The sequence below is a fragment of the Physeter macrocephalus genome, chromosome 7 (genome assembly GCF_002837175.3).
Source record: "Physeter macrocephalus isolate SW-GA chromosome 7, ASM283717v5, whole genome shotgun sequence".
Lineage (NCBI taxonomy): Eukaryota > Metazoa > Chordata > Mammalia > Artiodactyla > Physeteridae > Physeter > Physeter macrocephalus.
In genome coordinates this window covers 152045822-152072847 of record NC_041220.1, presented here as the reverse complement: position 1 = coordinate 152072847, position 27026 = coordinate 152045822, and the positions used below count along the sequence as shown (strand labels likewise).

At 41.7% G+C, this 27026-nt stretch overlaps 1 protein-coding gene and 1 pseudogene across 1 annotated transcript in view; one reads left to right on the top strand and one right to left on the bottom strand.

Moving 5' to 3' along the window:
- ANOS1 (anosmin 1) overlaps window positions 1-27026 on the top strand; it is a 190728-nt gene that overhangs the window by 152129 nt on the left and 11573 nt on the right. The window contains exons 7-9 of the mRNA XM_007128919.3: window positions 7250-7455; window positions 10168-10312; window positions 19555-19701. Of these exons, the coding sequence (XP_007128981.2) occupies window positions 7250-7455; window positions 10168-10312; window positions 19555-19701 (498 nt within the window). The remainder of the gene's footprint in view (window positions 1-7249; window positions 7456-10167; window positions 10313-19554; window positions 19702-27026) is intronic.
- Window positions 26804-26894, bottom strand: LOC112062083 (uncharacterized; annotated as a pseudogene).

Below are 27026 nucleotides of genomic sequence, written 5' to 3'. Positions count from 1 at the left end.
TACCGCTGTGGGCAGCCCTTCGCCCTCTGGGGAACTGGGGCGTTGCAGGCGCGCTGCTCCCGGGCGTCTGTGTCCTGCACACGCACAGAGCCTGCTCTGGGTGCAGACAGAGGCGCGGGCGTTTCCAAGCTGAGCGGACGTGCCCTGAGATAGCCCAGGGCAGGGGACAGGGGTGGCACCCCGAGAGCGTCCGCTGTCTACCTCTTGGTTTACTCAATATCTACAAGATTCCCGTTACAGACGTGTCTAACGTATTTTGAATTATGGTTTAAAACAAAGATATGAAGAGTTTGATGGACGCAATTCGGCGAGATCATGAAAGGAGCCCCCGTGTTCCCGAATGTGGGACAGACGTAATAGTCAGTGGAGACAGACGGGCCTTTCCAGGCTTCCTTTCTTCCCTCCCCAGTCTGCCATCACCCTTCCCAACATCAGATCCGTTTCACACTGTCGTCCGCTTCTTGGACGAAGAAGCCCCTGACTGCTAACCCACAGAGCGCCCCAAAGTGGCAGGCATCGATTGAGAGGGACGCCCTTGCCGGCAGGAAACATACTTCGGTATACACTGGTCTTTAACATTTTCTCGATCGTGTTGATATTTGTGGACAGGGCAAAAAATACATACTGCGTGCTTGGTATTGGAAATATACGTTCCTAGTACTACTTCCTGTTACAAGTGACTGCTTACAAGTTGACTGAATTTGGGAAATAAAGTGCTACAGAGACTTCTATGTGTCGACATCAGCAGTGAAAGCAGGAAGACGGACAGTTTTGTGCATTATATTAAGCAAAACCCAGATTCATTGTTTTGCGTGTTGCCAGAAGCAGGCAAACATTTCTCTGGATGTTTGAGATTAGTCAGTATCCATTTAACACTGAATTAATGTGCTTTTAAGAGATCTTATAAAGAAAAACTTTTTAAATCCACCTTCCATTGTCATTAACCTAATACGTCTTCTAATGTACATAATGCAGTTATTATATTCACTTCCTTCCAAATTCAGAGTTTTCCATCCACCTTTCCCCCTTATTTCCCCATGTGTACAGGAGACATTAAAAAGGAGAAGAAAAGCAGACAACATTGTTTTCACAGCGTACAAGTATCACACGGGATGTTATTCCACGCGTACATTACAGAGTGTTAGGAAAGCGAGAACAGACTCCACTGTGGTCCTAAAGTTCCCTGTTGCTCCACGGGGACCCATGACTTTCTACGCAGCTGCTCTGTGTGCCGTTTCCACTGGACAACACTGTGCTGAGCATATGTCCCGGAACTATTTAATAGCTGGAAACTCGCCTGCCGTGCAGCTTCTGCAGCTTCCCTAAGTTGTTGTGTGTCTAGATACTGCAGAGGGATTTCTTTCTTTCTTTTCTTTTCTTTTCTCTTTTCTTTTTTCTTTTCTCTTCTTTTCTTTTCTTTTTTTTCTTTTCTTTCTTTCTTTCTTTTTCTTTCCTTCCTTCCTTCCTTCTTTCCTGTGTTTCTTTCTTTCTTTTCTTTTTTTTCTTTTTCTTTATCTTTTTTTTGTTGTTGTTAGTGAGGGAAGTAAAATTATTCCAACTGCTGTGTCTGGAAAGAAAAAACAGTTTAAATATCAGAAGTAACCTACTAATTAGCTGGAGAACGTGTGACTGGTTATATCATTGCTTTAAAAATCTAACTGCCCTTGATCACTGCCCCACACCTACGAGGCAGTCCTCTGATGCATTTCGAATGGGAGGTGTGTTCCCTGGACATCCTTTGAGGAAATCAAATAAGTAATAAAATGAACATTCATGCTCTTAAAGCATATCTTGTTCCTCTCTCTGTGTTCATGTATATGTACGTATATATATTCGTGCATGATTGTGTATTTATAAAGGTTTCTCTTTTTTGACTGAAGTAGAGTTGATTTACAATATTGTGTTAGTTTCAGGGGTACAGCAAAGTGATTGAGTTATAAGTATAGATATTTCTAGATTATTTTCTCTTGTAGGTCATTACATTAGCTCCCTGCGCTGCACAGTAGGTCCTGCTGTTTATTTTATGTACAGTAGTGTGTATCTGCTAGTCCCAAACTCCTGATTTATCCCTCCCCGCCTTTCCCCTTTGGCACCCGTTAGTTTGTTTTCTGTCTGTGAGTCTGTCTCTGTTTTGTCGATGGACTCATTTGTGCCACATTTTCGATTCCACGTGTAAGTGGTATCATACGATGCTTGCCTTCCTCCGTCTGACTTACTTCACTGAGTATGACCATCGAAAGGTCTCTCTCTTTACTGCCATTTGCACCCCACTCTGCTGTTGCGCTCACACGCGCGGCTGGGTCTCCGTGTTTAACCAACAGGATCGTCTGGACCCGTGGAGGCGCCTGCCTCACAGTAAGTGACGGGCTTTCTCCTGGGATGGCAGGAAGGGCTCCTTTCCCATGAGAGTTCACATCAGTGTGATAATAGGCCTGCCTTTCTCCAGGGGTGACAAGTGATTTCATTTGGCACTTCACCCATCGTAGGGCGTAAAGCTGTTCCACCGTGCCTGTTACTTTGTCACAAAAGGTTCAGAGATGAAACCGTAAATCTATCTGCTGAAACCCAAAGGTTCCATCTTCCTTTGCCAAAAGCACTACATATGATCGTTAATAAAAGGAACTATTTTTCTCCAAGGCTGAAGTTGGTTATTCCTGCTAAATGTTGACTATATCTTGCCCTGGAAATCATGCAAACTGTAAAAGGAGCTGATACGGGCTTCCTATTACGTTTATCTTTGAAAGTGTACTTGCTGTCTGCTTTGTGAGTTGTGTTTCTGCAGATAATTGGGAAGGTTGCAAAGAGGGAGTGGATGAAGCAGAAAGAGAAGTGAGATGGGGGAGAAATGCTCTCATTTAAGCTTCAGAGGGAGGGGTCAGGGGAGCTCTGGTCTTGTGATGTGCCTCTGACCTTCTCCCCCTACACTCTTGAACTAGTGAATTAAACTCTCTGATCCTCAGTTTCCTCATCTGCAAAATGGGAACAAAATGCCAACATTCAAAAAACAAAGTACAGCCATATGCATGTAAAATTGGAAATAAGCTGTGCTTATGTCCAGTTCCAAGAGACTAAATGGTGTCATTGCTTTGGAAAGACTCCAGCTCAGGGGTTGACAGTCCATGGCCTGTGGTCCATATTTGGCCTGCCGCCCGTTTCTGCAGATAGCGTTTCACTGGCACAGAGCCGTGCTCATTTGTTTCCATATTATCTGCAGCTCCTTTCAAGCTACAACAGCAGAGTGGATTAGTTGCAACAGAGACTGGTCTGCAAAGCCTTGATATTCACTGTCTGCCCCTTTACAGAAAAAGGCTTTCAATCCCTGTGCTAGACTGTAAGGGGCACTTTCCCCAGCAGAGGGCTTCACATGTTGACTTTCTGTAGAGACAGTGGCCCTTCGTTATGATGATGATGATGGTGACGTTGATGACGCATAACAGATGTAGCGATGTGGCCTCAAACCCCTCTTTCTCCCCTCATTGTCACTCTCACGCCTGGTTCTGCCCCCAGTTATGTGAATGACCTCGGGCAGGTCACTTTACCTATCCAACCCTTAAGATCCTTACCAGTGTGTTTTTTTTTTTTAAAAAAAGGTCATATAAATAAATTATAAAATCCCTTAGGGCTTTATCATAATGTGGAGTTGCTACATGCATATAGTTTTCCCCACAAGCTTCCAACTGCATTCCAATGTTTTAATAGAATTAAAACATTATGTACTGAGCCTGCGCGTCTGGAGCCTGTGCTCCGCAACAGGAGAGGCCGCGATAGTGAGAGGCCCGTGCACCGCGATGAAGAGTGGCCCCCGCTCGCCGCAACTGGAGAAGGCCCTCGCACAGCAACGAAGACCCAACGCCGCCAAAAATAAATAAATAAATAAATAAAACTCCCACCCCCAACATCTTAAAAACAAAACAAAACAAAACATTACGTAAACTGAAAGAAAAGATTTTGTATATTTCCACAAAGTGAATATACTTGATTTCACACTGTAGGGAACCATTTCACAAGGCAGTGAATGACAGCAATCTGGGAATTTGTTGGGACTGAATGAAATCCTTCAGGTTAGACAAACGGGACAGACTCTCTCATCTGAAGCCTTCAGTGACTAGACAGATAAATGAGTAGCTCGTTTACAGAGGATAATTGGGGCGATAAACAGGTAACCTCTGCTATTCCCCTTTGGCTTCAAAATTTTAAAAAGTGGTTATTTGGGGGGAGAAAGAGATTGGGGCTGTCTCACGTTGGTGATGGGAGTGTGCCACCTGGGTATCGTGAGTACTCCAATGGGCCTTTTAAGAAAATGTGAGGCAGATATTACTAATTCATTTACTTGAAAGCACTACTTCCTAATGCCATTGTCATAAATTATGTTGTTTCATATTTTATCATGTTTCATAAGCTAGATGATGTTATTCTGAATTATGATCCCATCTAAGGGATGAGAAATTTTCCCAGGGCAGTAAGAAATGATATCATGAATGAAGTAGATGAAGGAAATGATGAAATAACCAAATACTAGTTGACTTCCTTAAACCTGGAATTTCTTTAGAAAAGGAGATGATTTTGAGCTTTTCCTATGAACCCAGACTCTCTGGAAAATTCACATAACTACTTATTTTCAGCATATAGACATCCAGGTGCATCACTGAAAACATGAATGGCTGTAATTATCTTTACACATTGTAATTTTTCTCTGGCTTTGAAGTGATGATGAGCTTGCCAACCAGCTTTCTGTAAGAAAGGTCTGCAGTAACCTGTTGCAGGTTAAGGACTGAATCATACCGCAGAGGTTGATCTTAAGGGCCTTGGAGAATACCAAAGCGGGAGAAAATCACGGTGACATTCCGCTGCCGTGCGGAGGAAAGCACACGAAACTGCTTTGAATAGGGTGACGTCTGGTCGACGTGCAGTAGGTAAAGACTCTCGGGGCGGGCGGCGGGTAGGGAGGGAGGCGTTTAGGCTAAGCCGGTGGAAAAGCTTCAGTAGCCCCTGGTTTTCATCTCCACGTAATCAGACGGGAAGCAGTGTGGCCCGAGAAGCAGCATCAGGTGCGGGGGGACGGGAAAGGAGGTTCGGGAGGTTGTGTGTGGTAAGAATGCACAGGACTTTGCGGAGGCTGCCAGCACTCTGACTCTAAGTGAGACTGGAGGCCACCGAGGGCTTCCAAGCTGAGAAGCCTCAGCTTGTGTCGTAAAGAAGCACCAGCTGCCGGGCCGAGAAGGGCTCGGAGGCCTTTGCAGTCATCAGGGAGAAAAGACAAAGGCTTGGCACACATGTTCTTCTGGTGGAACCACTAAGGTTCCAGATAGATTTTGAAGGTATCGCTGGCTCAGAGAACGAAAGCAGGAGAAGCGTAGGGCCTCGAGGCTCGGGGCGCAAGCCGCAGGGAAGGGGAATTTGCGTTCCTGAGATGGGGTGTCTGCGGTGCAGAGCGGGGGCCCGGAGGGACGGGGACTTTGCTCTTGGGCACCTTCCTTTCAAGCTGCCTCTGAGACCTCCAAGTGTAGCTGATGCAAAGACCCTTTAGTAGTTGAATGCAAGTTCAGGGGCAAAGTCTGTGTTGAAGCCATCCCTTTGAGAGTTATCAGCACAGAGACTTTTTAAAGCTGAGACTGGTGAGACCTCTAGAGATGGGGTATAGATGCCAAGAGGCCCCCGAGTTCAGAGGCCGGATGCTCCCCCGCTTAGCGGCGGTGGGATGGGGAGGTCAGGAGGGGGAGGCTGAGGAGGGACAAGGGACCAGAGGGACAGCCAGGGGCGGGCGGAGGCAAGCGGAGGCCATGAGGGAGGGTGAAAGCGGTGGGGCGTGGGGCGCCTCCGCGGGGATGGCCAGAGCGGGGCTCCCAGGGGCTCTGCAGCACCGGCGGAGCGACGGAGGCCCTGCCTCCTGAGCCCCTGATCACAGGACCCAGCGCTTCCCTCCTCGCGGGAGCCAAGGGCCGTTTACACCTTCGCTTGGCCGCCACCAGGTGCAGGGCTGTTCAGCTTCGGGCCTGTGGGTCATCTACTTCAGAGTAACGTGTGTGCTTTACATAAAAGTGTGTATTTTACATAAAACATGAATATGTATTTAACGTGAATATATCGATGGGCCACACCTGCATCACTGAATCAGCATATACCTCAGTATGAGTCTTGGGCGCTCCCAGAGGGTTCCTCATGGTGACTGTTTGAGAACCACCTTGGTCAAGCATGTCAGGTAATGGGCTTTGGATGAGCCATTAGCCTAGGAAAGCAACTACAAAGCTTTAAAAAATTACACAGCCCACCACACCTCCAAAACTTATCTATCTTACAGAAAAGCAACAGATTTTTAAAAAATAATTCATGTTTCCATCATCCCCGAAGCACAAACCATCCCAAGAGTAAAAACATGGGTGTTTTGCCCCAGTCTTCTTCATTTATATGGAGTTAGATATAGCTTCTTTGCCCCTCTGATGCAGATGGTATTATAATTAGAATTATGGACAGCATTTTCCCGGGCAGGCGTCTTAAAGCAAAACCATCTGCAAATCATTTGTGGTGAGTGGCATCTATACTTGCTCAATTTGTGGCAAAAGATGAAGGAAAGACCCTCAGCTTTACACGTACTTAGTCATCTTCATATATATATTTCAAATGGAGGTTTGTAAAGAAATCATTCCAGAACCTAATCTCTCTCTTGACAGCTGAGATGGTTTTGGCTTATGCGACAAACTAGAAACGGTGAAATTATAAAAATGTTACCTGTCTGTCATCCACTCTGTAATGTGGATTAAAAAAAAAGAGAAAGTTTGTTTTTGCTGATCTTTTCCTGTCACTCTTAACTTTTGATTCAAGGATCTAAAGCTCCAGGACCACTCGGATGAAAACAGTTACTCGAATGAGCTGGTCCTAGATTTCTGTCTTTTCTTTTCAGAATTTTCAAAGGCATTTCAACTTTGCTGACCTATTTAATGCCAACCAACCTAAATGGAATATGACCGTGTTTTACAGAACTTTATCAATTTCGGTACAATGAAAATTTGGCTGGGTTGTAGTGGTATGGAAATGCCTAGATTACAAGTATGGCCCAAACACATTGATCTTACTGTTCAATAGGCTGTACTTCAATTTGAGGCTTAAGAAGGGGATCTTCCTTAGTGCTTGTTTTCAGTTCTTCTCCATATCAAGGGCAGTCTTCCTGCATCGACCCTGTAGTCATTACATGTACAGAGATGATGCTTTTGTGGTCATCCTGGGCCCTTGTGTCTTTCTCCTGGGATTTCAGATCCATCTGCACCACCGGCCCCGGCCAACCTCCGGCTTGCAAACTCCACCATCAACAGTGACGGAAGCGTGACTGTGACCATCGTTTGGGATCTCCCCGAGGAACCGGACATCCCAGTGCATCACTACAAAGTGTTCTGGAGCTGGACGGTCAGCGGCAAGTCACTTGTGCCAACGAAGAAGAAGAGGAGAAAGACCACGGGTGGGGTGAGTGAGAACTGGGGGAGGGGGCCCGTCTCCTCGCAGTGGTGTTTGAACTCAGGCACCTGGTCTGAGAGTGGCCTCTGCTGAGCCACAGAGAGGGATGGATGCGGGACAGGTTCCCATCCCTCCCCTTTGAACGAGGAAGTTCAGAAAACAGAGGACGCCGCCAGCCGTTTAGCCATGCACATTTTAGGTGACAACAGTTGAATTTAGTCTGTTGACTTACTCATATCCAAATGGCTGGCACCACTCTGGAAATCAGAGGAACAAAAATGTCTCCATCTTACCCGTCTAGACATGGAAAACGAGAGAATTCAAGATGTCCTTGACATTTAGGTCTCTTTTTTTCTAAAGAGATCCTTGTAAACTGAAGAGTAAATGTTCATGGCTTTATCTGTTGTGTATTGTAAGGTGCTCCCATGTATAATCTAATCGGTGCGACAGCAAACAGCTTAGAAAATGCCTGTTTGACAACATACTTTTCTTATTGATTAGAAGAACTTGGAATGGCTTATTTTCCACATGCCAAGAAATAAAATCTTCACTGAACCATTTTATGCAATGAGATCTCTATAACACTGAACATTTTGCTTCATATGAAATGCTTAATGCATAAAAATGAGTGTTCGGTGTCCTTTCAGTACACATTCCTTTATCTTGTTGTTATAAAACTTAACACCTTTCCCCCTGATTCATAAGGTTGAATTCCGCCATAAATAAATAAATGTTTGAAAGTGCTTTAGAAGGACACCAAGACTTTTTTTTTTTTTTGCACTGAAGATTCCAATATGTGTGCCATTGAGAATTATAAAACATGTCTCCACAGGTCCATATCACTGATATTTAGCTGTGGTAACTGTTTTGGTTTTATTTTCAAGAAACTTTCTGACAGTTCCAGCTTTTCTTTTGTAGGACTTTGCAACAAGTGACCACTGGTAATGTGTGCTTATCTCACAGAAAGTGCTGAAAGAGATAAAGTTGTGAAATCACAGGGATGGAAAGCAAAAAGCGATGTGATGAAATGCTGACAGCCCCCTGCCCCTGACATGCCCTTAATAAACCAAACAGCATCAAGGATTAGTAGGGAAGTTTGCAATTTATTTCCAGTATATGTCAATTAGGTAAATAAAAAATGAACTGCGAATTTAATTATAATTGTTAATGGGCCCAGAGTAGCCTTAATCATAGGTCACTACCTTACGAGTGACGTGTTTTTTGGGATCCACAAGAGGCAAGCTGTAGGCCATGTGACTCATTAAAGTTCTCAATATTAAAATTTGACCAACTGAGAATTAGGATCAGGAATTGGAAAGATATAGAAGAACATAAGCAATTGTGAAATTTTCTTCTTGGGGATCAATGTCTTTTCATTTCCTAAGAGTCCATCCTAATACCCGTGATAAGTAAGAGGAGTGGGGCTTTTCAAGGAAATGCTCTATTCAAAAGTGAATTTTATTTTACTTGTTTGAAGATAATAGTTTAGGAAGAGTGATACAGAACATAACAAGAAACCGTAACTAAAAAAAAATTGGGACTTGGTAGTGCATAGACCTACTGGAGGTAAAAGGCAGAAAAGGCATGGAGATGCACGGTTAATACCACAGTGGGCGTGGCTGAGAGGCGGCCCAGCCTCACTTGGGGACAGGGACCACGGTCCGGAGCCTGCCTCTCAGCCTCCACTTCTGGAAGCGCAGTGCTTTCAGCCGTCCAGAGCCGACCTGCTGGAAGGCGGCCGAGTTCTGATAACTGGTCCCTCAGAAGCCTGACTCATGTGGGCCGCCGTCTGTTAGTTTCCAGGGAGCGTCGTGCTCACGATTCTGAAATGCCCACGGAAATCATGTTCTCTCCCTGAAAAGAGATCGCGCGTGACCCAAAATGATGCGGAGAATCCCGACAGGTCATTGTGGTATTTAAACAAGGGACCGGCTTATGTGATTCAGTATTTGACAGTTTCAGATGACAAGACCTTCACGTAGCACGATGCACGCATACAACTGGCCTGCTCTTTGCGGGAAAGCACGTGCTACTTACTGCCTGCCTGATGTCTGGTGTCGCGTTAGTGATGGACACATTTTTCCCTTCACAGATGTTAATACCACCAGTTACACCATTTAGGGCCATGGGATATCACATGTACAATATTTTGATGAATGTTTGAATTCTAAGACAACAACCTTATTTCTCTTAATTCCGAGTACTTGTAAGGGACTTTATTATTATACCTGCAAGCCATAAAAAAGTGCTTTAAGCATTTTGTCAGGTTGATTTTTCTTACAACTTTTGGCGGAAATTTACTCATAGAAGATTTAGGATAAAATCAGAGAAATGCAGGGAATGCCAATTCATAATCTTTCCAGGTGTGTGCTAACACGAGCCTTTCCAGCTCTCTTCTCTCTGTAAGGCGGTATCTAGTAAGGAGTGAGGGGACAGAATTATTCATTTTCTTGCTACTGGAAAAGCATCCAATAATGGGATTAGGAATACAATTTCCAAAAAAAAAAAAGGTGTTTGGGCTTTTTGTATGACATTTATTTTGATCCACGGTAAATGTGGATTTTCAGATGCTAAAGATGTAGAACGATTTGTGATCTTAGATAGTCCGGGCAGACATCAGAGAGGAGCTGGTGCGCTTCACGAGGACACAGCAGCTGTGCAGGGAAGCTGAGAGGCAGGGAGGCTTGTAACAGAGTCTGTGTCTGTTCCTTCCACCTGCAGTCTCAGAATTCTGTGACCCTGGAGCCACTGCAGCCCAACTGCAACTACACAGTAGAGCTGCAGGCTGTCACCTACTGGGGCCAGACGCGCCTCAAGAGCACCAAGGTCTCCCTCCAGTTCACGTCCTCCCACGCCGTCCACAACAGTAAGTGCTTCGAGTTCCTTTTTCTTATCTGCAGTCTGTACATGGAGAATCTTCACACCAGTATACATGTAAATATCTCCTCTGAACTATGATGTGTACACATTTAACCTTTGAGTTTTTCTTAGGATTTTTATCCGTTTTATGTGCAATATTTTGGCATCATAATGGAAATTTAAGAAGAAAGGGTGTCTCATTCGAACAAATGTTTATACTTCCATGATGTCGGGTCCTTATGCACATGCGTACTTGTTTTTACGGAGGATCCGTACAGTTTAACTGTTAGAAACTGTTGCTTCCCTCCTAAAAATGCGACATGCCCTTTTTTCTTTTCTTTTTTTTTTTTTTTTTTTTTACTGGTTTTACACAGTGGTCACACAGTTACTGCAAAAGCCTACCTAATTCTCCACTGGGGGCAGTGACTAAATCATTCCCATACCCGTTTCCTTGTTGCCAGTGGTTCTAAACTAGTCTGTTTGCCATGAACTGAGCAAAGCAAGAGGAGAGTCTTATGAGACACTCATCTCTGAGCTGGAAAATGCATTACGTGGTGTTTCTGGCTTTGCTCAGAGGTGGGGACTGGTGAGAGGAGCTGTGGGGGAGCTCCTGGCCAGGGATCTGGGGACGGGCAGATAGAAGGCGAGCCCGAGAGAGGCCGCCAGGGCTGTCCGCGGGTGCTGCTTCCCCAGGCTCGCGGGGTCCCGTGGGATCTGCCTTTCGCCCCGGCACTGGGCCTGGTCGGACACGGAAGGTGTGACAAGCTTGTTGAATTTAGGAAAGGCAAGGCTGGCTCCGCATTGTTAGACGCAGGGGTTGCCCGTAATTATCTTCTACCACCTGGAAAACAGTAGGATCCAAACGAGCAGGTCCATTTGAAATGATGCTTTCAAAATAGTTCTAGAAACAGAGCTTCTTACCTATTTGAGAAATAGTCCTTTTGGAGATTAAATGGATTTGAAAAGTCTACTATTTCTATGTATAAGTTTGCATACAGGACAACTTTTACATAAAAATTCTCATGGAAACATTTCTGTGTGTTTCGTTAACTTCACTGATTTTTTTACCAATATTTTTTATTGAAGCAGAGTTGATTTACAATGTTAATTTCTGCTGTACAGCAAAGTGACTCAGTTATGCGCGCGCGCGCACACACACACACACACACACACATATATTCTTTTCCATGATGGTTTATCCCAGGAGATTGAATATAGTGCCCTGTGCTCTACAGTAGGACTTTGTTGTTGATTCATTCTATATATAATAGTTTGCATCTGCTAACCCCAGGCTCCCAGTCCATCCCTCCCCCAACGCCCTCCCCCTTGGCAACCACAACTGTGTTCTCTATGTCCGTGATTCCGTTTCTGTTTCATAGATAGGTTCATCTGTGTCATATTTTAGATTCCACATGTGAGTGATATCATATGGTATTTGTCTTTCTCTTTCTGACTGACTTCGCTTAGTATGATCATCTCTAGGTCCATCCATGTTGCTGCAAATGGCATTATTTCATTCTTTTTGATGGCTGAGTAGCATTCCATTGTATATATGTACCACTTCTTTTTATCCATTCCTCCGTCGATGGGCATTTAGGTTGTTTCCCTGTCTTGGCTGTGCTGTGCTGTGACTGTGCTGCTATGAACATAGGGGTGCATGTATCTTTTTTGGATCTTTAAAATTTTTAGTTTACATTGGAGTATAGTTGATTAACAATGTTGTGTTAGTTTCAGGTGTACAGCAAAGTGATTGAGTTATAGATATAGCCGTATCTATTCTTTTTCCAATTCTTTTCCCATTTAGGTTATTACAGACTATTGAGCAGAGTTCCCTGCACTATACAGTAGGTCCTTGCTGGTTAAAAGCACCATTACACAATTCAGTTTTAACAGCATTCATCTGTGTGCCTGATTTCAGCCCGACTGTTCTTAGGGAGGTCCAACCTTGCAATTTGTAAATAGGCCCAATATGTCCGTTATATGATTATGAATCAATTTCAAGAGTAATTTTAGAGTCAGATTTAGTAATATCTGTGACAACACTTATGGAGCACGTGGCATGTTAAAGGCAAGATATTATGCATTAGAGACAGCTTTCAGATGAGAGGAAGAACGAGGCGTACGTCAATACTAGTGTTATAGGTGTGATGAAACAGGGCCAGAAAATCTTTATATGCATTGGACAATATATACCACACGTGTAGGGTCTCAACAGCTTAGTTGCTTGAAGTCATTTTTTTCGTTAGCCTGGCTGCACATTATGGTCAACTAGAGAGTTGTTTGTAAAAATGCTAGTGGTAGGGCACCACGCCCAGAGATTGTAATTCAGTGGTGGCAGGAGGTGGGAGGGTTGGGGGAAGATGTGTCTCAATTTCTTTTTCTTTTTCTTTTTTTTTTTTTAAATTCTACTGAAGTATAGTTGGTTTACAATATTGTGTTTAATTTCTGGTGTACAGCCAAGTGACTCAGTTATACAAATATATTCTTTTTCATGTTCTTTTCCATGATGGTCTATCACAGGATATTGAACATAGTTCCCGGTACTATACAGTAGGACCTTGTTGTCTATCCATCCTATATATAACAGTTTGCATCTGCTGACCCTGAACTCCCCATCCCTCCCTCCCCTCCCCCCTCCCCCTTGGCTGTGAGTCTGTTTTTGTTTCGTAGATAGGTTCATGTGAGTCATATTTTAGATTCTATACATAGGCGATATCACTTGGTATTTATCTTTCTCTTTCTGACTTACTTCACTTAGTATGATCATCTCTAGGTCCATCCATGTTGCTGCAAGTGGCATTATTTCATTCCTTTTTATGGCTGAGTAGTATTCCGCTGTATATATGCACCACATCTTCTTTATCCATTCATCTGTTGATGGACATTTAGGTTGCTTCCATGTCTTGGCTATTGTAAATAGTGCTGCTATGGATATAGGGGTGCATGTATCTTTTTGAATTACAGTTCTGTCTGGATATATGCCCAGGAGTGGGACTGATGGATAATATGGCAACTCTATTTTTAGTTTTCCGAGGAACCTCCATACTGTTTTCCATAGTGGCTGCAACTTACATTCGCACCATTCATTGATTTCTTTAATGCAGTCTTCCATTCATTCATCAAACTGTGTCTAATGATGGGAATAATTACTACCTTATACCATTGTACACTGTTACAGTATAAAGATATGTACACTGTAGGATATATATACTCTACAGACTGTACGTTATATAGTGTATGTGTACCATGTATTTATATGTGTATGTGTGTTCATGTATATATACACGTGTACATATACGTGTGCAAACACACTCATACACACACATTACTGCAGCACTAGACACATTTCGATCTCTGCCTTCAAAGCGCCTACTGTTGAATTTGGGAGATAAACATGTCAACATGATTATACAAAGACCAGTCCGTTGCACACAGAGCTGCAGGGAAGCATGGCACAGACGGACCGACATGGCGGTGGGGACCAAGAACACAGCGCTCCTCCTGGGTCCTGAAGAATGGGTGCTCCGTGGGGCACAGGGTGTCGCCCCACACAAGCGCAGAGTTGGAAGAGAGCACCGTTTGTGCAGAGAATCATCTTGGGGGTGGGGAATGGAGGGGGGGCAGTTCCCTCCCTGGGAGACCTCAGTGACTCCTGTGGGTGTCATAACCATCCACGTGCGAAGGCCACCCTGTGTCTCCCACCTGATGCTCCCTGAAAGCAGAGGTATGTGTTCAGCGGCCTGCTCAGCACCTCCACTGGGATGGCTAACAGGTACTTCGAATGTAACATCCCCAAGACCAAGCTCTTCACTTGCCTCTCACACCTTTTCCTCTCCCAGGCTCTCTTGCCCCCCCGAGTTCCCACCGTTCCCCCTTTTGTTCAAGCCACCCATAGAGGTCATTCGTCATGCTTTGCTTTTCTTTCTCTTCAGGAATCCGGTTCAGTAGAAAGTGCTTTTGACTCTAATTGCAGATTCTGTGTGGGATCTGTCCAATTCTTGCCCTTGTTCAGCCCATTGTCACCTTTCTTATAAAATAATCTAATTAATATTTGTTTCCACTCTTTCTTAAATATCCATTTTGTAGACAGCTGTCAAAATATTTTTTAGAAAATATTAACCATATCATAGATTATTCTCCCGAGTTCCACTCTCAAGATTGTCACCTACATCTTCTCTTTGCAAGTCTCCACAGATCTCATCCTTTATTGCTTTCCCATGTTTTCCTCCCCAAATGTCTTCTCAAACCAAAATCCTTTAAACTTCTGCTTCTCCTAAGACCCTTTTTTTTTTTTTTCTATTGGTGGTGGGAATTTCCTCTATTGTGTAAAATAAGTTTGCCTTTTAGTCTCCTGGCTTTTCCAGTAAACAACATTCCTTCCCCATTAGAGACTGGTATGGGATTGCACAGTCCCATAATTTAATATGTGTTTCTGCCCACAACCAAGAACGAGGAGAGAAAAACCCAGCCTCGGCTTGCCATTGTTGAAGTCTTGTCATCGAGAATCTCTTCATGGTCCAGCCCGCAGACACAGCTGTTACAGACTCTGGGTCTCCAGAGCACATCCAGGGAGCGCTTTCTCCTTCTTCCTGGGGCATCTCCCCACACACACCTGGTGAGATCCTCTTTAATTAGCTCCTTCGCCCTTCCTCTCAGGTATGATTACAAACCCTTCTCTCTCACTTTCAGCCATATGGCATCACATAGTCTGAATTCTTCCCTCAGTGAGCCACTCAGACCCCCCCAGATACAAACACATCTGTCCTTCACCCCTGAGTGTCTTCCCCTGTCCTCTGGAATCTCCGGCGGAAGTGTCCTTCCTTTTGCACACGACAGGTTCCAGTCTGTGGGGTCTAGACCCATGCCTTGGAAAGTACATCCGCTGAACTAAGATCTCATCTAGGCCAGAGAACAGGGACTGTCCGTCTGTGTGCCCACAGCAGCCGTCAGAGCCCACGTGCTCCAGAAGCCTAAGCATGGCCTGTGGCACTGCTTCGGGAACACCTGTGAAAGCAAATCAGTCAGGCATTCCCGCTCTTACCTGCGCACTCAACCAACTCCTCTTCCTGCAAGACACGGGTGCTGAGCGTTAAGGTCACTTTCTAATCATCTTTTAAAATGAGGTAACGTTTTACCTGACCAATAACGAGATATGACGGTTAACCTACGCAAGGCCACTTTATGCTAGGATTAACTGATGGCTGTCATGCGGATTCAGAAAAATAAAAAAAGAAGTGATAGTGCAAAGTACCTGTCATAATACATATTATCTGGGTGTCGGCATAGCCGACGGAAGAGACTGGTTTTACAAAGGATGAGGCAGGATATAGCTGAATATGTGTCAGGATGTTCTTTATAACCCAATGTGGATATATAATCTCGTAAACACTAGTATATGACTTTTACAAGAACACTACATATTTCATCGTGAAGCAACTAGAAGTAAAGAATAATTACAACTTCATAGTATAAGCAAGGGAAATTATATTTTATATGAATGAGTGTAGTAAATGTCAGCGTATAAATTACTTTTTGAATTATATTTTTCCAGGTCTGCAGGCTGCTACGTGTTTTAATGATAAATATTTCGATGCAAGCAAAGCCTGAATGTTCATACAGTTTTATAAAAGGGTCCCTTGAAGGAGGAAAGACATAATACTATCTTGAATGGAAAGGTAACTTGCTTTTTTGGAGGCAGGAGGAGTATTTCCAGGGTTGACGGATTCCAAATGTTTTTTATAATTGCCTTATGCAACTGGAATGTACTTCCAGCTCTCCAAAATAAAAATGGAGTGGAGAGAAAATACTCTGAATCTCTCAATCTGAAAAGGTAATCAAAGTTTTGACATCTGGAGAAATGGCACAGTCACTCGATTCTTTTAACTTTTAAAGAGTATAAATAGATCAGACCTCATCCCTCTTCAGAATGTGAGGGAATGAATTTTATTCCATTTTTGTTTCCTGCTGAAAGTGGAGGACACACTCCGAGTCAAGATCGCCCTCCCAGGACTGAACTATCACGTCTTGTCCCTACATGGGGGATGGGGCACGTCCATGCGTGTCTGTGCTGGAAATAGTCAATAAAGCAGCAAAGATTCAATCTTGATATATATATCTATATAAATCTATATAAATATATGTATCTATATATATGTATATACATATATACGTATGTACATACATATATATGTATATACATACGTATATATGTATATACATACGTATATATGTATATACATAAATATATTCACACGTTCTTATGTCTGTAATGAGAAATGAATGTTTCCATGGCATATAAAAGACAGCCGGAAGACAGAATTCACAGAGAGATTAAACACGGTTATATACATACGTACATATGTATATACATACGTATATATGTATATACATACATGTATATACATAAATATATTCACACGTTCTTACGTCTGTAATGAGAAAAGAATGTTTCCATGGCATATAAAAGACAGCCGGAAGACAGAATTCACAGAGAGATTAAACACGGTTATCTAAACTGTCTTGGTAGTCTGCTGGCGACTTCTTCCCATCACAGGTTCTTAAAGGAATTAGAAGCATAAATGGGCTTGTGAAAATCTGAAGCCTTTATTTCTTTAAAAAAAAAAAATGCTTTAGGTGTAAAAGCAGCAGAATTCTTCAGCCGCCTGGTGGTGTCAAGAAAGGGATGCGTTTGGGGGCGGAGCCTTGTGAGGGCTCCGCGTCCCAGGCCCTCCTCTGGGCTCCAGGCTCGCTGCGCTGGTGTCTGCAGGCTGGGAAGCAGCGCCTCCTGCTATCTGGTCTCGGCACATTCCTGGCCCCCAGAACGCTTGGAATTTCCCAAGTGAGGAGGAGCGATAAAGGTGTCTTCTGGGATGTGAGAGAGGTGATTGGGGAGAGCAGCTGAGGCTGGGGGTGATCACCAGAGGAACCAAGGAGTGACTGGAAGCCTGGAAGTTTCAGTCTCCCCGTCCCACCTCCACCTGCGAGCTGAGGACGGAGGTCAGTCATCAGTGGCTAGTAATTTAATCAGCATACCTGTGTGATGACGCCTCTGTAAAGATCCAAAAAGACGGGGTTCAGAGATCTTCCGGGGTGGTGAATGCATGCTGGGGGAGTGACTCCCTTAGACCCTCAGACGTGGAAGCTCCGCCCCCTTTCCCCACACCCTGCCGTGTGCATCTCTTCCATCTGCCTCTTCCTGACTTATATCCTTCTTTTCCCACTCTTTTTTCATAGATCTAAATCACATTTTATACTTAGGCATCATTAACTTCGAAGATAGATGTTCTCGTTTTCGTGAGCTAAATATGAGCTCACGTGCCGAGCAGTATCGATGTGAACATTTCTGTACACGTTTTTCTACGTTATAGACCCTCATCCCCAGAACAGCCTCTTTTGTTACTGTTGTCTGTGGTTTTGTGTTTGTTTCTTTTTTTAAACTGAAGTAGAGTTGATTTACAATGTTGTGTTAGTTTCAGGTATACAGCACAGTGATTCAGTTATACACATGCACATATTCTTGTTCAGATTATTTTCCATTATAGGTTATTACAAAATATTGAGTAGACTTCCCTCTGCTATACAGCAGGTCCTTGTTGGTTATCTCTTTTATATAGAGTAGTGTGTATATTTTAATCTCAAACTCCTAATTTATCCCTCCGCTTTCCCCCTTTCCCCTGTGGTAACCATAAGGTTATTTGCTACGTCTGTGAGTCTGTTTCTGTTTCGTAGATAAGTTCATTTCTGTCATATTTTAGATTCCACATGTAAGTGATACCATATATTTGTCTTTCTCTGTCTGACTTACTTCACTGAGTATGATCATCTCCAGGTCCATCCATGTTGCTGCAGATGGCGTTATTTCATTCTTTTTTATGGCTGAGTAGTATTCCATTGTATATATGTACTGCATCTTTATCCATTCCTCTGTCGATGGACACTTAGGTTGCTGAGTTATATCCTTTTATTATAAACGGGTAATCTAGCAAGTAAAATTTTTCTCTGAGTTCTGTGAATTGCTCTTGCAAATTATTTGAATCTGAGGAAGGGGTCTTTGGAACCCCTCATCTATAGCAGGTCATCAGAAGCACTGGTGACAACCTGGACTCGTGACTGGCATCTGAAGCGGGGCGGGGGGCAGTCTTGTAGCACTGAGCCCTGACCCCGTGGGATCCGATGCTGTCTGCAGGTAGAAACTGTCAGAATCAAGTTGAACTGTAGGACATCCCGCTGGGGTCTGAGAATTGGTGGTGTGGGGAACCCCTCATACACACACTGGATTTGGGTGCAGAATCCTTAACCTAATAAATGTCTGAGTTATCCAAACATTCATTTGAATTATTTAAACTAAAATGTAAGTACGAACTAATGTAAGTATCCCATTCCTTTTAATCAGATCCATTGCATGGATGGTTTCACAGGCACACCCCTGTAAGGAGAAGTACACATTCGAAGTACTTTTTCTTCTGGGTCCTCAGTTTTCCTTTCCTTCTCCTGATTCACCGCAGGTCAGCATTTCTCTGCATTCATCCTCATCTTTTCGTCTTCCTCCCACCTTCCCAAGAATGCAGACCTCACAGCGCTATTGGAAAAGTTTTGATAACACATTTCTGACTGCTTTATAATCAGTACAGCTTAAGCTGTTATCTCTCAAATGGCTACTTGGAATTCTGAAAGCAGAAAAGTCTTGTCTCCAAGGACGCAATTTCTAAATGTGCAACTTCTAAAATCAATGAACTGGTAAAGGAGAGATTTCAGGGCAGGAATTTTTGGTATGCTTCCTACTAAGCTGTATAAATTCTCATCTGGCCCTCCAAAGATGGAGGAACATAACATGCTGGTAGTTCTGTGAAAAGCTACCTATACTGTTTTCATGGAATGGTATTTTAATATTACTCCATTTACTTCATAACTGCAAAAAAAGTCTATCTATTGTGAGAAATACTACTTCCACCTATTACTGAAATCAGAGCATCTTCCCGGGCTGGTGAATGTATGTTGATTCCCAATTTAAGTTCGGGGGATTCCGTGTAATATATACAGTCTACTTTTAGGTATGCGTTCCAGCGTGTGATGAAGGGGGAGGTGTCATCAACTTGAGCGGGAAGGAACGTGTAGTCACATTACATTTTACTTTAAAAATCAGGCACTAGATATGAATGAACAGCAGAGTGAAATTAAATACACTGGGATTACTATCAGGTTTATAGTTTATTTTTAACAAGTAAATCAGAATGTTGTGCTTTGTTGTAGAAGAACAACTTGGGAAAACTAGAAAAAGTGTGATGCAAATACAGCCTCCGTTTCAAAGACGACGGCCCACCCGCCTCCTGGAAATCGGAGCTCCATTCTATCAAGACAACCAGCTGCAAGTGAAGGTGTACTGGAAAAAGACCGAAGGTGGGCAGATGCTTCTGTTTATTTGTTGTTGTTCTTGCTAAGTTTTAGTTTATATTGGAGTCGAGTTGATTAACAGTGTTCTGTTAGTTTCAGGTGTACAGCAAAGTGATTCAGTTTTACACATACATGCGTGTATTCTTTTTCAAATTCTTTTCCCATGTACGTTATTACAGAATACTGAGCAGAGTTCCCTGTGCTACACAGTAGGTCCTTCTTAGTTATCGATTTTATATACCGTAGTGTGTATATGTCAGTCCCAATCTCCCCATTTATCCCTCCCAGCCATCCTTCCCCTTTGGTAACCGTAAGTTTGTTTTCTAAGTCTGTGAGTCTGTTTTTGCCTTGTAAATAAGTTCATTTGTGTCATTTTTTTAAGATTCTGCACATAAGTGACATCATATGGTATTGTCTTTCTATGTCTGACTTCACGTAGTATGATCATCTCCAGGTCCATCCATGTTGCTGCAAATGGCATTATTCCATTCTTTTTTATCGCTGACTAATACTCCACTGTATATAGGTACCACATCTTCTATATCCATTCATCTGTTGATGGACATTTAGGTTGCTTCCATGACCTGGCTATTGTAAATAGAGCTGCAGTGAACACTGGGGTACATGACTCTTTCTGAATTATGGTTTTCTCAGGGTATATGCCCAGGAGTGGGATTGCTGGATCATATGGTAGCTCTAATTTTAGTTTTTTAAGGAACCTCCATACTGTTCTCCATAGTGGCTGCACCAATTTACATTCCCACCAACAGTGCAGGAGGGTTCCCTTTTCTCCACACCCTCTCCAGCATTTATTGTTTGTAGACTTTTTCATGATGGCTGTTCTGACTGGTGGGAGGTGATACCTCATTGTAGTTTTGATTTGCATTTCTCTGATAATTAGCAATGTTGAGCATCTTTTCATGTGCCTCTTGGCCATCTGTATGTCTTTGGAGAACCGTCTATTTAGGTTTTCTGCCCATTTTTTTCACTGGGTTGTTTGTTTTCTTGATATTGAGCTGTGTGAGTTGTCTGTATATTTTGGAGATTAATGCCTTGCCAGTCACATCGTTTGCAAATATTTTCTTCCATTCCGTAGGTTGTCTTTTCATTTTGTTTATGGTTTCCTTTACGGTGCAAAAGCTTTTAAGTTTAATTAGGTCCCATTTCTTTATTTTTGTTTTTATTTCCATTACTCTACAAGGTGGATCAAAAGGATTTTGCTGGGATTTATGTCAGAGAGTGTTCTGCCTATGTTTTCCCCTAAGAGTTTTATATTTGGTGTTTGCATTGAAGAGCACTGTGGTGTAAGGGTGCTTGTGCAAACGTCACCGTCAAGCCACACTACTGATATTAAGGAAACAGTAGCTGAACAAAACACATGCATGCTTTTTAAAAAATTATTATTAAATGCCTTGCTCTTCTGAAGTCTGAATGGGTTGCCTTTGATTCCCAGGAATCTGTATCACATACGGAAATCTGCTGCTTACATTTTATCATTTCAGGGATGTTGACCTGTCTTCATGTCTTTCCTAAGAAGACTGATCTTGTGTCCCAAACACTTAAGACAGTCATTATTTTGCACTGTAAATTCTTGATCTAATTAAAAGACCTATAATGTAAATAATTTGGAAAATTGAATAAAAAGCCAATTCTCTTCTCAATATCATTTCATGGAAATAGCATTTTACTGGATTTTCTTTCAGAAGTCCCCTATACCTGTTTCTCACTCAGTTGTTTTATATGTATACGTGTGTGTTTGTAAAGCACAACACATTTTCATAAAACACTAATTTGCATTCTATATTGTTAGTATTTTTAATGACATTTTAAAATGGCTGCTTTGATGGATATTATGTCATAATGATTCCACTATAGTCAAACATTTAGCTGCCTTCAGAATTTCCATCTTATAATCAATACTGCAGTGAACAGTCACCCTTAGAATAGATTCTTTTTTCTCTTTATCTTTGGGATAAATTCCTTTTGTTTCTTTGTTTTCTGTACTCTTAGAATATTTATTTTGCATTATTGAAATAGTATTTTTAGAGTTACTTGACATACATTTTTATATTTATCACTTTTGTGCATTTTAAGATATAAACTCTATTTTAGGCAAAAAACAATAGATTGTTTCAAGAATTCAGTTTTAAAAATTCTTCGTATTTTTCTGCAGTGCTATTTTACTCAGGGTATCGGCTCACGAGCCATTGGGGCTATTGGTGTTGGAGCTCTTCTTGTTCCAGAATTTTCTTCCAAACTGCTGAAATTCATTCTCTAGCTAAAATAACATTACCAATCATGTTAATGTTTTATTACTCTCATATGTTAATTTAAATTAAATTTTATTTATTGAATATTAATTATTAAAATTATATGTTAATATATCCATATTATGACATTTAATGATAGTTTTAAGTTAATATTAAATTGTAAAATTTATTTGATCTATTGTACAGTCAAGCCCTCCACATCAATGGGTTCTGTATCTGCGAATTCAACCAACTGTGGGTCGTGTACTATGTTTAAGATGGGCAGTTGGTTGAATCCAAGCATGCAGAACCCACAGATACGAAGGGCTAACTGTGGGACTCGAGCAGCCTCGGAATTTGGTATCCAGGGCGTGGAGCCAATCCCCACTCTCCAGTGGGTACCAAAGAATGACTGTATTTATCAATTTCAAATTAGAATTGTATGTCAATATGACATATTAATATTAATAAAACAACGTATTAATATAACACTGAAAATGTACACATCTCATGTAAGGAAATGAAAATGTACACACACGGGAGGTGCAAACATCTTAAGCACAGAATAGTAACCACCATTTCCTGACTTCTGAAATTGAAGATCTGTTTTACGTGTATTTGAATGTATACAGATGGAATCCCACAGTTTGCATTTGTCTTCTCACAGTGAACACTGCATGTGGGAAACCTGTCCATCCTGTTGCAGGAAGCAGTGATTCATCCATTTATATCACTGCATGGTCGTCCCTGGTAAAGCAGTTGATGGAGATTTGGTTTGTTCCAGGGATGGGCTATTCAGAATGGCCCTGCTGTGAAGAGCCTATGAATACGTGTCTGTTGATGCACATGTGTACCTATTCCCCCACAGAGGTGGGATTCTTAGGTGATAGAGGATGTTGACCTTTGGAAGATACTGAGAATTTCCAAAGTGGCTGGACCAGTGCACATTCCCACCAGGAGGGTAAGATGGTCCCCGCTGCCCCGCATGCTTTCCCCCGTGAGGCATGTTCCGTCTTTCTTAGTTGAGCCTTTGCAGTACGTGTGAAGTGATGGCTCAGTGCTGTTTGAATCCGCATTTTTCTGGTTATCCAGGCGTTGAACACCTTTTCATGAGTTTACTGGCAATGGAGCTCCTGTTTTTCAAAGCACTTTTCAACTGTTTAGCCAGCCTGTCCTGCAAGAGTCCTTTATATGTGGAGTAGATGAGTCATCTGCTGGTTTCATCTTAGTATTTTCTACTTTTATTTTTTTCACATTCTTAATAGTTCTTACTTTTAGAGATTATCAGTTCATCATTTTGTTTCCTTTAGGCGTACTGCTGTTTGTGTCCTGTTTAAGAAAACCTTGTTTATGCCAGGGTCACAAAGATACTCTCCTTATCTCCTAGGAGTCATACTGTTTCATCTTTCTCTAGCTTTTACCCAGATTTGATTATTGTTGTAAGGAGCTAGTGTAGGGCATCAATGTCCTTTAATTTTTCTTTCTCTCTTTTTTCCCCCAAAACAAAGAACTTTTTATTGAAGTATTAGTTGATTTACAATGTTGTGTTAGTTTCAGGTATACAGCACACTGATTCAGTAATACATATATATGTGTCTATTCTTTTTCACATTCTTTTCCATTATAGGTTATTACAATATATCGAATATAGTTCCCTGTGCTATAAAGTAGGACCTTGTTGTTTATCTTCTCTACATACAGTAATTTGTATCTGCTAATCCCAAACTCCTAATTTATACCTCTTGAATCCAAGCATGCAGAACCCACAGATACGAAGGGCTAACTGTGGGACTCGAGCAGCCTCGGAATTTGGTATCCAGGGCGTGGAGCCAATCCCCACTCTCCAGTGGGTACCAAAGAATGACTGTATTTATCAATTTCAAATTAGAATTGTATGTCAATATGACATATTAATATTAATAAAACAACGTATTAATATAACACTGAAAATGTACACATCTCATGTAAGGAAATGAAAATGTACACACACGGGAGGTGCAAACATCTTAAGCACAGAATAGTAACCACCATTTCCTGACTTCTGAAATTGAAGATCTGTTTTACGTGTATTTGAATGTATACAGATGGAATCCCACAGTTTGCATTTGTCTTCTCACGGTGAACACTGCATGTGGGAAACCTGTCCATCCTGTTGCAGGAAGCAGTGATTCATCCATTTATATCACTGCATGGTCGTCCCTGGTAAAGCAGTTGATGGAGATTTGGTTTGTTCCAGGGATGGGCTATTCAGAATGGCCCTGCTGTGAAGAGCCTATGAATACATGTCTGTTGATGCACATGTGTACCTATTCCCACACAGAGGTGGGATTCTTAGGTGATAGAGGATGTTGACCTTTGGAAGATACTGAGAATTTCCAAAGTGGCTGGACCAGTGCACATTCCCACCAGGAGGGTAAGATGCCTTTGGAAGATACTGAGAATTTCCAAAGTGGCTGGACCAGTGCACATTCCCACCAGGAGGGTAAGATGGTCCCCGCTGCCCCGCATGCTTTCCCCCGTGAGGCATGTTCCGTCTTTCTTAGTTGAGCCTTTGCAGTACGTGTGAAGTGATGGCTCAGTGCTGTTTGAATCCGCATTTTTCTGGTCATCCAGGCGTTGAACACCTTTTCATGAGTTTACTGGCAATGGAGCTCCTGTTTTTCAAAGCACTTTTCAACTGTTTAGCCAGCCTGTCCTGCAAGAGTCCTTTATATGTGGAGTAGATGAGTCATCTGCTGGTTTCATCTTAGTATTTTCTACTTTTATTTTTTTCACATTCTTAATAGTTCTTACTTTTAGAGATTATCAGTTCATCATTTTGTTTCCTTTAGGCGTACTGCTGTTTGTGTCCTGTTTAAGAAAACCTTGTTTATGCCAGGGTCACAAAGATACTCTCCTTATCTCCTAGGAGTCATACTGTTTCATCTTTCTCTAGCTTTTACCCAGATTTGATTATTGTTGTAAGGAGCTAGTGTAGGGCATCAATGTCCTTTAATTTTTCTTTCTCTCTTTTTTCCCCCAAAACAAAGAACTTTTTATTGAAGTATTAGTTGATTTACAATGTTGTGTTAGTTTCAGGTATACAGCACACTGATTCAGTAATACATATATATGTGTCTATTCTTTTTCACATTCTTTTCCATTATAGGTTATTACAATATATCGAATATAGTTCCCTGTGCTATAAAGTAGGACCTTGTTGTTTATCTTCTCTACATACAGTAATTTGTATCTGCTAATCCCAAACTCCTAATTTATACCTCTCCCATCCCCTTTGCCCTCTGGTAATCATAAGTTTCTTTTCGAAGTCTGTAAGTCTATTTCTTTTTGTAAGTAATTTTATTTTTATATTTTTTTTTTTACATTCACATATAAGTGACATCATGATATTTGTCTTTCTCTGTCTGACTTCACTTAGTATGATCATCTCTAGGTCCATTCATGTTGCTGCAAATGGCATTACTTCATTCTTTTCTATGGCTGAGTAATATTCCATTGTATATTTGTACCACATCTTCTTTATCCATTCATCTGTCGATGGACACTTAGGTTGCTTCCATGTCTTGGCTAGTGTAAATAGTGCTGCTATGAACACAGGGGTGCATGTATCTTTTAAAATTATACTTATGTCTGGATATATGCCTAGGAGTGGGATTGCTGGATCATATGGTAGTGCTATTTTTAGTTTTTTGAGGAAACCCCATACTGTTCTCCATAGTGGCTGCACCAGTTTACATTCCCACCAACAGTGTAGGAGGGTTCCCTTTTCTGCACACCCTGTCCAGCATTTATTATTTGTAGACTTTTTAATGATCGCTATTCTGACTGGTGTGAGGCGATACCTCATTGTAGTTTTGATTTGCATTTCTCTAATAATTAGTGATAATGAGCATCTTTTCATGTGCCTATTGACCATCTGTATGTCTTCTTTGGAGAAATGTCTATTTAGGTCTTCTGCCCATTTTTGGATTGGGTTGTTTGTTTTCTTGTTATTAAACTCTACGAGCTGTTTGTATATTTTGGAAATTAAACCCTTGTTGATTGCATCATTTGCAAATATTTTCTCCCAGTGCATAGGGTATCTTTTTATTTTGTTTATGGTTTCCTTTCTGTGCAAAAGCTTGTAATTTTGAATAGGTCCCATTTGTTTATTTTTGCTTTTATTTCTGTTGCCTTGGGAGACTGACGTAAGAAAATGTTTGTACGATTTATGTAAGAGAATATTTTGCCAATACTCTATCCTAGAAGTTTTATGGTGTCATGACTTATATTTTAGTCTTCAAGCCATTTTGAGTTTATTTTTGTGTATCGTGTTAGAGAATGTTCTAATTTCATTCTTTTACATGTAGCTGTTCAGTTTTCCCAGCACCACTTATTGAAGAGACTGTCTTTTCTCCAATGTATATTCTTGCCTCCTTTGTCATAGATTAATTGATCATAAGTGTGTGGGTTTATTTCTGGACTTTCTATCCTGTTCCATTGATCTATATTTCTGTTTTGCTGCCAGTACCATAGTATTTACTGTAGCTTTGTAGTATACTCTGAAGTCAGGGAGCTGTGATTCCTCCAGCTCTGTTCTTCTTTCTCAAGACTCTTGTGGCTATTTTGAGGTCTTTTGTGTTTCACAGACATTTTAAAATTTTTTGGTCCAGTTTTTTGAAAAATGCCATTGGTAATTTGATAGGGATTGCACTGAATCTGTAGATTGCCTTGGGTAGTATGGTTATTATAACAGTATTGATTCTTCCAGTCCAACAATATGGTATAATTGTCCATCTCTGTCAACTTCAGTTTCTTTCATCAGCGTCCTATAGTTTTTGGAGTACAGGTCTTTTGCCTCTTTAGGTAGGTTTTATTCCTAGGTATCTTATTCTTTTTTTTTCCCCCTATCCACGGAAATCTTTAGTAAAAGGCAAAAGATTTATATGATCTGAAGAGAAACCAGAGTATGAATGGTATTTTATTCTTTTTGATGCAATGCTAAATGAGATTGTTTCCTTAATTTCTCTTTCTGATAGTTTGTTGTAGTGTATAGAAATCCAACAGATTTCTGTATATTAAGTTTGTTTCCTGCAACTTTAC